The 13,379-nt window shown below is 50.3% G+C and overlaps 1 protein-coding gene across 1 annotated transcript; it reads right to left on the reverse strand.

Moving 5' to 3' along the window:
• Positions 1–2,366: 2,366 nt before the first annotated feature.
• LOC107291385 (arylacetamide deacetylase-like 3) lies at positions 2,367–5,189 on the reverse strand. Its single transcript, XM_015820380.1, has 4 exons — positions 5,016–5,189; positions 4,157–4,373; positions 3,598–3,661; positions 2,367–3,147 (listed from the first exon to the last, which is right to left on the reverse strand). Exons 1-4 carry the CDS (start codon positions 5,187–5,189, stop codon positions 2,367–2,369), a joined length of 1,236 nt encoding a protein of 411 aa, XP_015675866.1.
• Between the last annotated feature and the right edge of the window lie 8,190 nt (positions 5,190–13,379).

The raw sequence follows: 13,379 nt of genomic DNA on the forward strand, positions 1-13,379 counted from the left end.
CAGTCTGGGACAGACATTTCTGCTCAGGTTCTGACAGGCACCTGGCATATTACGGGGGCGGTGATGCCAGGTGTCTCTTTTCCAGGAGAGTCTCTCTCCCTTTTCTAGAAGGGTTTTCCCCGAGAGAGACGTGCTGAGCTCCTTCTGGCCCCGGAAGTGCCCAGCGAGAGGCTCAGCATGGGACCTCAGGATCTGTGCAGTGCAAAGAGGAAGGCCTGGCTGCCAAAACCCCTCCCATCATTTTCACTCTGTCAGAATGATCAGGGGTTTATCAGAATTATGGAACCGAAGGCCGTGCTTTTAGCCAAGTATCTTAGCCAAGGCATCGCTTTCCTTGGAGCTTTGCCTGCACATGTGACGATTGGGATCTAGGATGAAATGCGTGGGCGCCTTTGGCATTAGGGAGTGCCACGATAACGAGCAGCCGGGCCTGGTCTGAATGCACCAGAGCCGAAAGGCGGAAGAAAAACCCTCCTTGGAGTCTCTGAGGGACATTCGTCCTTTCAGGTCAAGTGAAGGATCTTGGGTTCCTGCTTTAGTTCCTTTGCGAGGGAACAGACAGGAACAAACAGAGCAGACAAACACTGATAAAAGCGTTTCGGTGTTTGCTTTGCTCTGTCAGGTGGTTTTCCAGCCACCTTGAAGGAGAAGAACAAGAAGAGAAGAGGGCAGAAGGATACAAAATAAGGCTAGACTTTTATTAAACCAGAGAAGGCTTTCCAGAAAGACAAGCTTTTAAGGTTTCAAGAATTTGAGTCACAACAAGCTTGCCCCAGGCTGCAGTGTTTCTTTCGGCCTCTTGGCTTCCATTCCCACTAGCTCCTTGGAGCAAGCATGGAAAGCAAAAGGCATCATAATCTAACATTTGCAAGGCTCTACTGAACTTCCTTTCGTCTTATGTTTTGTTGATGCAAAGAAGGGAGTGGGCCTCAGTGAACCCTAACCCAAAAGAGTTCACCCAACAAGCACCAGCATAAACGGGAGGAAAGGGGGTATTTCCAACTCCTGTGCACCTCCCAGAAAGGAACCCCAATGAAGGAGGTGGGAGAGCTGCACAGTCCTCACAGTCCCCAGAGGAACCTCCATCTGGGTCAGGTCATCATAACCGGCCCAGGCCAAGAGCAGAGCAGGAACGTCCGTAACAGCCTTGGCTGCCCTGCTGGCATTTGGTAAGCCTTCAGACCCGAACATCCCCTGGGAGTTTGGAGGTCCAGGGAAGTTGGCTTCCCCGAGCCATACGGCCCTTTGAACAGGCGAGCTGCTACCCTGATTGTGAAAACATTGCAGTTCGCCTCCATCCTTTCCTGAAGTGGCCGCGATCCGAACATTGGTGCTATCAAGACGCGTCACCTCAGAGGCTGGGCTTTGACGTACCGTTTTGGTGGGCAGGGGAGCCGAACGAGGAGAGGGTGAGGTGAGGCGAGGCGAGAAGGGGCGCTGCTGATCAGAGGAGCCCTTTCCTCGTGAGCGGGTTGAACAGGGCACCTTCCCAGGAGAGGCCAAAGGATCCCCGTGGAGCTGTTTGTTTACCTCCGCGAGGTCTCAGAGAGGCCGTGCCCTGATCAGTGTAATTACAAGGCTCCTGGCCTTGTCAGAGCGAGGCCTCTTGCATTTCTGCAGCTGCACAACGTGGGCCTCCCGGAGCCCTGCCTGCATCATCCGGGATGGTCCCCTAGCTCAACACCCCTCGGCCCAGCATGGGGAGGGGGACTGGAAGCGAGAGGCCTCTTTGCCCTGCGGGTCTCTTTGGAGGGGAGCTTTCCGCACATCCTCTCCGAAGACACCGCCCCACCCCCACCCCCAACCCCCTGAGGATGGGAATTTTCTGACTGAATTGAAGAGGCGTTTTTTGCCGCTGGGGGACTGGGCCTCGGGGTTCCACCGAAAGGAGTGAATTCAGATCCCCCCGCCCCACCCACCCAGAGAGGAGATTCTTTGGTTCTGATTCTGAAATTGCTCCTGGGAGGAGTTGGTCTTCCTGCACTTCTTTTCTCAGGAGTAGCTGAAGGACCCAGGTGTGAAGGTCCTGCCTTTCCAGGCACAATCCTTCTCTGTCCCTCCCTGGAGTGTGTGCACACGCACACGCACACTTTTCAGATCAGGGTGGTGGTGGTGGTGATCATTGGCACAACTTCTTGAGAACATCTGGCTTGAGAAGCAGCTGGATGACCATCTTCTTCAGGAGTTCTTCTGAGCCTCTTTGATCTTCAGAGCTGCGTTCCGGTGGAGAGGACCCAGGTTCGGGGTTCACTGACCAGCACTCAAGCAGTTTTTCCGAAGGGGAGCACAAGTCTGGGACACCCAATTCTCTGCATGTCAGGAATAAGATGAAAAGATGAGGTCCCTCTCTTGGTTTCATTTTAGCCTTACAAGCGTCTGATAAAATCAGTGACATCGTGGACAATCCTTTTTGCTGAAGGAAAGGACAGGATGTCATAGCCAAAAAGGGCCATTATTCCATGCATGCCGTTCTCTACATGGCTCCAGGTTACCGGCACAGCGTTGTCTATCAGCCGCTTCATGTACAGCAGCCCGTCGTCTCGAAGGACATCAAACTCACAGGTCAAAAGGAAGGTCTGAGGGAGCTTGCAGACGACGGCATCCTCGGCCAACAAGGGGGAAAAGGTCTCAGAGAGCATCTCTTTCATTTCTTCGTGGAGCTGAGGGTTAAAACTAGACAAAGCATGGTCTTGTTCTCTATAGCCCCTGACTTTGAACTGTTCAGGGATGTTGTTGGCATTCAGCCACTTCTGGTACTTCAGTCGCGTGGCCTTGGGGACATGGCTGCTCTTCAGAAGTTCATTTACAAAGGAAGTTGACTTGTTAAGGTAGCGGCAGCAAAGGTAGGCAACCAGTTTTTTCCACAAGAGTGGACCTTTGCAGTTCTGCTGATAGGATGGCAAAGAGAAGTCCAGGGCCTGAAGACCTGGATAGATCAGTACTTGAGCGTGGACCTTGGGAAGGTCTCTGCGATCCACCAGTAACTGGCAAATGCGCGTGGCAAAATTAGCCCCGCAACTGTCTCCAGAAATGATAATACGGGAACTGTCCACACCATAATCTTCCGAATGTTTCATGAGGTAGACAGCAGCCTTCAGACATTCAGTGTACTGGTTTGGATAAGGATTCTCTGGTGCAAGTCCATACCTAAAAGGAGCAGAAAATGACTTATTATGGATTCTTGGTACATTGATGAATTCAGTCCTTGCTTTCTTTTGAAAAACTTTCTTTAAAAAAATAAGTTAACACATACAATCAATCTTCTGCCAAACAGGATCAAGGTGGCTCCATCTGGAGCTTCTCCCTACCTCACTTGGGAAGTCCGGCCCTTCCCCCTACGGCCACTTCCTGTCCGTTCCTGAACTCACTCCCTCCCCCCTTTCAGCTCGACCCCAAGGGACCCTTTCCAGCTGGGGAAAGCTTGATTCCGGTGAGCCCTGACCCAGCCCGGGTGCGGTGTGTGTTGTGGAGAGCGGCCGGGTGGGCCAATGCATCTCCTTTGCTTGTCTTTGTACAAGACTCTCCACCTGGATCATAACTTTGGACAACCCCCCCCCCAGTGCTGCAGGTGAGAGAGGCATGGAGGGCAACACTCACCCAACCGCCACCACCGTCGCATCGCCCTCTTTGGCCACGTGGCACAGGATTCTTTCGTAGAAATCTGAAATGAGCAGCAGAGAGTTGCACTGGCTGAGAACTCATTCTGCAAACCGTTCTCTTTCCCCGCCTGAAGCCTCGGAGGGGGGTTTGCTGAAGGCCAGCCGTCACCCCAAGGTTGCCCACGGGCACTGCTCAGCTCCCCTGTTTGCTTCTGGGATACTTTTTCAGAGGGCAGACTCTTCCTCATTTTTTTCTGTCTTTGTGTTTGTATGTCTCTCTGCGTGTGTGTGTGTGTGTGTGTGAGAGAGAGAGAGAGAGAGAGAAACAGAGAGAGAGAGACAGAGAAAGAGAAAACAAAGAGGGGGAGTCATTGAGTGGAATGCCAGGTGGCTTCATGAACATCTCCGTGTTGTTTTGGTAGCCAACCATCCAGAATGGGTTTCTCCATTACCTTGGATATTTTTAGGGTTCCAGCTAATAATATTGGCCTGAGATTGCCTAACCTTGTTGGCTTAGCTCTCCAAGGTTGGCTTGGAATACGTCTCTGCGGCCTTACCGACACTTCCAAGAATGCCTCCCCCTCCATGGAAGTAAAGCACAGCTTTTCTTTTCGTAGATGGCACTGCTCTGGACGAATAGATCCTCACTGGCACCCCATCAAACTTCTGGTTCTGAATGACAAGGGACAGATCCTTGCACGGAGGTATTCCTTTAGTCCAAAACCGTAAGAAATCAGGGATGCTGCTCAAACCCAGCTCCTCTAAAAGAATTCCCTGTTGGCCAAAGCACAGAAGAGGAGAATTTAATTTTGGGAGATTACCTTAATCTTTGGCCCAAAGAGTGAGAATTCCTACAGCAGCATGGTACCCACAGCAAGCAGACGGTCCTTCAGAATGAAACAACTGGCATCGCGGTGTGCCCACCCAGGCTCTGCGTTTTGTACGTGGATGCGAGGCAAAGTTTGCATCCTGTTGCTCTCCCTTCAACACATACCCGAAGTGCCCAAATTACAGTGAGTTAGGCTGTAGCAGGTCATGGCTCTGGCAGAGTAGATATAGCAGGACGTTAAACTTTACAAATTGGAGTAATATCCATAAGCCAGAGGTTCCCCTGTGGTATTGAAGGGAGCTTACTGGGAGTGATGGGACCTCACATCTCACCCAGCTGGAGGGCTTCAGGTGGGGTAATACTGCCTTTTACAGAGGGGAAACCCTTCTCCTTCACGTCTCCAAATCTGGACAGAGGGTGGACCAGTCAGTTTCACAGCTTCCATCCCAAGAAGCCAAAAAACCATTTCTCTTCCATTGATGGAGGTGTCCATGAATTTGGGCCAATTCTAATTTTTAAAGAAAAGGATAAATCAATACAATTCTTCTGTCCCAGTTCATGAAAAAAGGATTGAAGGAAAACCTTACCAACATTAACCCTGTGATGAACATCGTCTGGCAGATGCGGGCCTTCAGGGGTTGATCGATGCCAGGAGGAAACACAGTTCCTCCGTATTGGATGAGGACTGACAGCAGAAAGACGGCTGGGTAGACGGCGCCTCCGACAAGAAGGCAGGCCAGGCGCTTCCCGTAGGACACCATCGCACCTCGCCTGGGACAGGTTCTTCTCCTGCTCTGCCAAGCTGTCCTTGGCGGCTGAATAGCTGATCCATGGAGAAATAGATGGCCCAGGATTGATAATGGGAGGCTGATCTTCTCTTCCCCGCCCATTATGGAAACACCTACAGGAAGGACAAGGCAGAGGAGAAGATGTGATGGGAGGCAGCACTGGGTCCGTCCTTGTTTTCTGGAGCAAGCTATCCAAGTAGGAAATGAAGCTGGAAAGAGTGCCAGGTGTCCAGGTAGACCCCTTTGTGCAGGGACTCTACAAGCTTCCCTTTGGACCATCATCTTCCCAGCAGGGCACCAGAATCCCACCTGGTTACTATAAGGGTTGAATCCCCAACGTTCTGCAGATTTTAAAAATGATCGATGCATCATCTCTCTCCTTTCCCATCGAGTCTTGCTGATGCAGTTGTGCTATGTTGAAAAGAGTCTTGTGGTTGTGGTCCTCAACTGGAGAATTTTTTGGCCATGAGCCATGAACATCCCTCCCCACAAGCGATGTGAAGTGCCCTCAGGGTGTAACCCCTGCATGGCTCCAGACCAGAGCAAAAGTCCCAACCCTCGTAGGAGACAGCAGAGGACAATGCTTGGTTCCCGTTTTGTCATCCCTGGGCAAGGATGGAGGTCACACACAGGCGGCCTTGTGGACAAGATTCTGAAGCAATGAGCAATCGGATGTCATTAGCAGATCAAACAATCTTGATTATGATAATATCATGTTCCAGTAAAGTGGGTAGATAGGAGTAGATTGATAAGGCCAGTGGTGTGTTTGTTTCTCCCGAGCCTTGTCAGAACCACAAAATATAACACGCTCTCTGAGACTGGCTATTCTCTTCCAGGCGTTTTCATTACCCAACTAGGGAACATCATCCGTGTTTCAAAGGCATTTCCAAGGGAAGCTCATTGGAAATGACCACTGTCAAGGACGTGACTCTGGACAGGTGCCGTATTTGTGCTGGTGTTCCTTAAGCCATTTGCCCAATCCAGGCCTTGATTCCTCCCAGGTTTTTAATATGGACTAAGCAGAGTGTTGCCTTGGCAACTACTAACTTGGACCGAGTGGCAAAACAAGCATATCAATTGATTGAAAGCAACATATTCGTGGCACCGCACATCCTTTCCCAGTCAGTCCCCAGAGAAGCCAGAGCAATCAGCGCCCCAGCCCCTATGCCTAGTGGAAGAGGCAGGTCTTGACAGCCTTCTGAAGGACAAGGGGGGGAGGAGGAGGCCGTTCAGGTATCAGGGTGGGGGGATCCGAGTTGAGAGTGCACTTCCCAAATGAAAGAGGGCCTGGCCCCCAGGATCAGATGCAGCGTCCCTTCGCTTCAGGGCCAGAGCAGCAAAAGACGAGGATTGCAAATAGGGGCCTCTGCCTGCCTGCCTTCGGCCACTGAGCCCTGGGCAGATTGCTGCCAAGAAGAGGGCAGTGGGTGGCCGCCAATTGGGGGACTTAAGCTCCTTCCCCTGCAGGCAGGTGCGAATTCCCGTGGAACAGGTGCATTCTTCCTTCACCAGATTGATCCTTGATGGGGGAAGATTTCAAGGATCTCCTGTAGTGAAGGAACTGAGCCACTTAGGCTCTGCTGAGTCTCTTCTGTCCCAGAGCCACAACAAGCAGACCACCCAAACCAGAAGGCACCTCCTGTGCCCGTCTCAGGCTTTTTAATGGTCCGTTCTGACCTGGAAAATATTGGCTTCCTCGAGCAGCTTGCAATACCTCCTCTATCCACCAGAGGGCTCTCCTGTCTAGGAGATCCCGGGGCGATTGGCTGCCTCCCTTGCAGGATGGATGTTTGCAGGCATTTGTAGGATGGATGTTTGCAGGCATTTGTAGAGGCAAACCCTCCAGTGAAGCAACTCAACAGCAGGGGGGAAGAGGGGGGCAGAATGAAAAGTAATGCATCTACCTCCATAACTTTAGTCTTAATAAAAGCAGGAAGGAATTAGTAATTTTGTCCCCCCCCCCTTAATTCTCTGCGTCAGCACCACCCACCGTGCCAGCCACATTGTGAAATAGCTCAGTACTCCGTCTCCTCCACCAGGTCCTCATTTCCATGTCTTGATCTGAGTCAGACTGAGGCCGTTCCATTTTGGGGGGGGGGAAGGTCAAAGTCACCTGGGGGCTGGGGGGCAAGATGGTGAAATGCAACTTGACAGTTGCCTCTGGGATGCCCGGTGAGAAAAGGCCAACACTCACAATATTTTCTGGGCTTTGCTGAATCATAGTTTCAAGCTTTGAGGGTTGCTGTCTAGTGCCGGGTTGAAGGAAACCTGTGTGAATGACACTATCCATGTCCCCAAAAACTGTACAGGCAGTCCTCACTTAACAACACCCATTCAGTGGCCATTTGAGGTTAGGATGATGCCGAACGGGTGGTACTTATGACTGATCCCTAAGATTCTAGCCGTCCCAGCGACCCTCCCCCCCCCGGCCAGGTGCTCTCATCTGGGCCCTGCATGCTCCACAGCCGTGTGATTGCAATTTTCAGGCCTCCCTGCCAGCTGGTGATCTCGTATTGATGGGGGAAGCGTGACGGTCGTAAGTGAGAGTACAGGTTGTAAGTCACTTTTCCCGAGCCTGTCACGACTCCAAATCAGCCTTGTTAAATGAATGGCTGTGAGCTGAGGACTGTTGTGTATCTCTGTAGGGTTTGATCTGAACTGAGCAAGCGTGCCTGTGTTCTGGGCCCTCCTGCCACGTTGCCCCAGTCCAGCATAGGCACGTGGATCTGCCCAGCTGTTTATTGCTGCCTGAAAGATCAAGTGCCGAGTTAAAGGCTGCAGGATTCATATCCTGCCCTCATTGTCTTCGACTAGCAATCACGTCCTTAATCTCTGTAATGAAATATTTAAGCCTCCTTCAGAATCTACTGACCTACTTTTGCCAGGGAATTTAATCTGTTGTGCATCCGCTCTGCCTGGAACCCTTTCCCCCCCCCGGGCGGAAGGGCAGAGGGCTTTCTGGGAAAGGCGTGGGAAGCAGGTAGGGCCAAAGGTGAGGAGGGGCTGTGGGGAGAGGGACCTTCCCTCGAGGCAATGGAGAGATGCGTTTGCTCGGTAAGTGAGCGCCTGGCAGCCACGGGGATATTCAGGTTGGGTGTCAAAAGTCACCCCAAAGTCAAAAGCCCAGGTAAAATTGTTTTGTGCTCTTAATCCCGTCCTTATTGTCCGAAGCGTGATAATGATAATTCCCCGCTTTTTCCCGTCCTCTCTTCTGCACTACGCTGACGGAGCGCACGTCTACCGGCAAGGCCGCAGGAAGGAAAAAAGGAAGCCCGCTACTGCCTCAGGTGAGCCGAGTCATCCCCCCATTGCCTGATTCCAGAAAGATACCGGGTTTCTCTGTTACCTAGTTAGCGGGGGATCCCCACCTTCCCCCTCCCCCGCCTCCACCCTGGCCACTCGTTTGGTCCTCTCCCCTAAGATGACCGCCTGGCCGTTCCTGGCCTTTCGCCTCCTCTGTCCGTAATGAAGCGACCGAGAACCGGTGGCGGCGGCACCACCGGAGGTTGCGAGACCTGGTCTCTTTGCGCTTTTTCCCTTTCAGCTATAGGGGCTAAATGGGGAACGTAGAGATGAAGTTAGTTTGTTTCAATAATACACTTCGGGGTCGTTTACGCGGGCTCAGCCACGGCTTCTTTTTATCTCCTTTTTAGATCCGGGGCCGGCGGGGCACGCTCAAGGCTTTTGGCGTCCTGGTCGGGAAGGGGGTTCCGTCTCATCTCGGGGGTCTCCTCGAAAGCTGCCAAGCAAGGCAGCCGTTTAATGGTGTTTTCCCAGCACCCCAGTCCCGGATGTAGAAGAACCAGTCGTATCGCGCTTCCCTGTGTTACATCTTAATAGGGTGCTCTTAAAAGTGCACCCTGCTCACCCCCTTCAAGCAAACCAAGATGTTTTTATTCAAGAATAGTTTTGTTTGCCCTGCCCTGCTATTTCTTTAAGGAGTTCGTACGTATGTCGGTTTGTATTTAGGTTTGATGTTTCTAAACTATATTTCTTAGAGATACCTATGTATTAATATAGGTGGAATATCAACTATCTATTTGAAATAGTGTACATTTTTATTAAGAAATGATAAATGTAAAAAATAAATAGTTTATTTTGAAAATGTATATAACCTATCGATCCCTTATAGGTTTATCATTTAAAGGATGGATAAAACGGATGAGACGATGAGAGATGGATGAGTTTTTCCCAAAAATCGTGGACGCAAAATATAAGAGGTGACGTTTATCTGTAAAATAAGTTTATCCTCCCTCGTCCGTTCCGGGGACCGGAAAATAGCAGCCACCCAAAGAAATCCACCTTTTTAATGGCATTTTAAGGTTATTTTTCTTTCTCCCTAAAACCTTATTAATATTAGGCCATCCTAGTCTTTCTTAACTAGGTTTAAGGCTTTTGAAGCAGATTTCTTCTTCCGCGCCTGCGTTGCAGCCAACGGGCCTCCCCCGGCCCTATCGATAAGGCGTCAATACCGTTAATAAAGAAAGAGAATACCGTAAGGTTTTCCACTTAGCTTCACAACCGCCCCAGCATTACTCAGGAATTTAAAAGAGACAAAGAAACTCCTGAGCCGAGGTTTCAACAAGCAAACAACTTTTATTTTGATCAAAATAGAGTTGGGCGACCCCCATCTCTCTTCGTGGCCGTTAGAGAGACAAAGGCAACAACCAGAAAAGATGTCTTTCACCTTTTATACCTTTTCATAACAAAAAGATCAGGTCTCTGTACTAGGCATAAGACGGCACAAAAATATAATTGCTAGACGATGACTCACACAGCAACCCAGGCTCCATCCGTAACTCCTTTCCCCCCTCCCCTTACTGTGCTCTTTTCATATAAGCAATCACCTATACCTAAAGAACGAAGCTCTTACTTTTCCAATATATATATATGTATATATATAAAGCATCCGATCAAGCAATTAACTAAAAAATAACGATTACAAAATAACAAAACAAGGATTACAGGATAACACTGTAAGAATCAATACAAAACGGTTACTATATATAAAATAAATGCTAATGTCAAACTTAAACATACTAAAATCATAAGCACAATAAAATCTTAAAATGCCATTAAAAAGGTTGATTTCTTTTGGTGGCCGCAATACCTATTTTTGACCACAGGAGGGCACAATTTTCCATCCCATAGCTTTAGCTTGGAGTCCATCATAGGCCTTTTTAATGGCCTCCATCCGATAGCTCAGGGCTTTTCAACCTTTTCACCCATTGTACCACTTTTAGGATATGGCAACATCCAAGTACCACCAGTCGCCTAGCAAAGTGTCAAAAACTTGATGACCCCCCCCCCCCCCAAAAAAGGAAAAAAGTGATAAAGTACAGGTAATCCTCGACTTACAACAGTTCGCTTAGTGACTGTTCAAAGTTGCAAGGGCACTGAAAAAAGTGCCCCCCAAGCCACAGCCGAGCAAGACAATTGCCTGCCCGCCCGCCCATGCTCTTCCTCCTGTCTGAGGTTTTCATTGTTGTGAGCATTTCTGTTGAGGACTGGCAGCGGGTGTGGGGTGGGGTGTGTTTGGTTTTTATTCCCCCCCCCCCGTCTGCTGGGTGGTTACAGCAGGTTTTGGTCACTTTACATGATCCTGGGACACTGTGACCGTCATAAATATGAATCAGTTGCCAAGCATCTGAATGTAAATCACAAGACCCTGGAGATGCTGCAACATTCCAGCTGATCAGCACTTCTTCTGGGCTCAGCAGAAGCTCCAGGATCAGTGCCAAGCTCCAGCTGGATCCAGGTGCTGATCCTGGCACTTCCTCTGGGCCCTGACAGCCCCGAAGAAGCACTGATCCTGGCGCTTCCGCTGAGCCCTGACAGCCCTGCAGCTCCAGCCGTCTCTCACTCAGGCTTGTGCGGTGCTGCCACCGGTTCAGCTCATTCCCCTCCCCAGCTACCACTTTTCTAGGATGGTCACGTACCACCTGCCATGTGCCAATGTACCACAGGTGGTACCCGTACCACTGGTTGAAAATCCCTGCTATAGCTAAGGCAGGGGTAGGCAACCTTGGCTCTTTTGTGACTCGTAGACTTCAACTCCCAGAATTCCTGAGCCAGCCACGCTAAGGGACGGAAAACTGGTCAAATCAGATACTGCAGCCACAAAAATAAATAAACCTCTTTAATAGCGTTTTAAGATGATTATTCTTTATTATTAAAAACTTATTAGTAAGCCACGATAGGCCTTAACTCGGTTTAAGACTCGAACCAGGATTTCTTCTGCGCCCGTGTCGCACCGACCGGGCCTCCCGTCGCCACGTTAATATTAATAATAAGGCGTTAAGAATAAAAATAGAGAAGAATAACCTTAAAATGCCATTAAAAAGTATTTTTCTTTCGGTGGCAGCAATACCCGTTTTTGACCACAGGGGGGGCAGGGTTTCCCGTCCCATAGCATTAACATCGAGGCGGTCGTAGGCCTTTTGCCCAGGATCGGGACACCGAGAAGCTAAGCCCCAAACCGCAGAGCGTCAGCCAAAGCGTCGCCCCTCTATGCTCCTCCGAAAGGGACGGGCCGCTTCCCTGGGCCTTCTGCGCATGTCTGCCGGCTGGTTCTTCAGGAATAATCTCCGAGAGGCCTTCTCGGCAAGGCGGACTTCCTGTCCCTCGATATCAGCCGTCCCCCAGATCCTATGGCAAAAGGACCTTTCCAACATGGCCGACTTCCGGTCATTCGTTATTAAGTGTTCCTCCAACTTCCTTTCACAGAAGACCTCGGCATGGCGGACTTCCTGTCCGCTTCAATTCGCCGTCTGCCAAGGCCTTTGAAAAATGACCTTCCCATCATGGCCGACTTCCGGTCCGTCCTTCTTAGTCATCCTCCAACTTCCTTTTGCGGAGACCTTCTGGGCACGGCGGACTCCAGATCCGACCAACGAGTTAGGCCGTAAACTTAAAACCCCATTCAAAAGGCTTATTTCCCTTGGAGGCCGCAATACCCGTCCCACAGCATTACCATCGAGGCCACGGTAGGCCTTTTCGACGGCCTCAACGCCGCTCTCGCTAAGGGAGGGAAAACAGTGCTGCCCTCCCGTGGCCCAAGCCCCCAAAAGAAATAAATCTTTAAAAGGGCCTCCCATCGCTCTATTAATATTAATAAGGGGTTAATAATAAAGACAGGGGAGAAAATAAATAGCCTTAAAATACCATTTAAAAGGTTTATTTGTTTCGGCGACCGCAATACCCGTTTTTGACCACAGGGGGGCAGGGTTTCCCATCCCATAGCATTAACATCGAGGCGGTCGTAGGCCTTTTGCCCAGGAATGGGACACCGAGAAGCAAAGCCCCAAAACGCAGAGCGTCGGCCAAAGCGTGGCCACTCTATGCTCCTCCGAAAGGGACGGGCCGTTTTCCTCGGCCTTGTGCGCATGGCCGCCGTTCGTTTCTCATAAGTAATCTCCCAGAGGACTTTTCGACACGGCGGACTTCCTGTCCTTCGTTCTTAATATTTCCCCCGACTTCTTTTAGCGGAGACCTTCTCAGAACGGCGGACTTCCTGTCCGCTCAAATAAGCCGTCCGCCAGGGCCTTTAAAATGCGACCTTCCCATCATGGCCGACGTCCGGTCCGTCCTTAGTCATCCTCCAACTTCCTTTTACGGAGATCTGGGTACGTCAGACTTTACGTCCCATCAACGAGTTAGGCCGTAGACTTAAAACGCCATTCAAAAGGCTTATTTCACTCGGCGGCGAAAATTCCCTCTTTGACGACAGGATGGCATTTTTTAGTTCATTAGGATTAGCATCGAGGCGATCTTTGGTCGCTGGAACGCCGCTCTCGGTAAGGGACAGAAAAGAGTGCCCTCCCGCGGTCCAAGGCAGTTATAGCAGCCACCAAAAGAAATAAACCTTTTAAAGGGGGTTTGGAAATTATATTTTTTTTCGTCGTCAAGTATAAGAACGGAAGGCGTTTCCGACGGTCTCAAGTACATGTGGAAAACAGCGCCGCTTCGTGGATAAAGCAGGAAGCACGGACGTCAAGAGAAATACAGTACAGAAGGCTTCCAGATGTCAAACTAAGCAGATGGACGCAACGGCGTGGGGGTAAGGAAACCGTCTAACATGCCGTGAGTCGGGGTTAGGGTTAGGGGGTTAGGGTTAGGGTTAGGGTTAGGGTTAGGGTTAGGGGGTTAGGGTTAGGGTTAGGG

The sequence above is a fragment of the Protobothrops mucrosquamatus genome, unplaced genomic scaffold, assembly GCF_001527695.2.
Source record: "Protobothrops mucrosquamatus isolate PMUCROS unplaced genomic scaffold, P.Mucros_1.0 scaffold1123, whole genome shotgun sequence".
Taxonomy (NCBI): domain Eukaryota; kingdom Metazoa; phylum Chordata; class Lepidosauria; order Squamata; family Viperidae; genus Protobothrops; species Protobothrops mucrosquamatus.

What these genes read in the sequence shown, in the direction of transcription:
- LOC107291385 (XM_015820380.1), bottom strand. Translation starts at nt 5,189, where the DNA reads ATGGTGTCCTACGGGAAGCGCCTGGCCTGCCTTCTTGTCGGAGGCGCC. An exon ending in TCATCACAGGGTTAATGTTG is followed by an intron (nt 4,374 to 5,015) that starts GTAAGGTTTTCC and finishes TTTGGCCAACAG; the next exon opens with GGAATTCTTTTAGAGGAGCT. An exon ending in GCGACGGTGGTGGCGGTTGG is followed by an intron (nt 3,148 to 3,597) that starts GTGAGTGTTGCC and finishes TGCTCCTTTTAG; the next exon opens with GTATGGACTTGCACCAGAGA.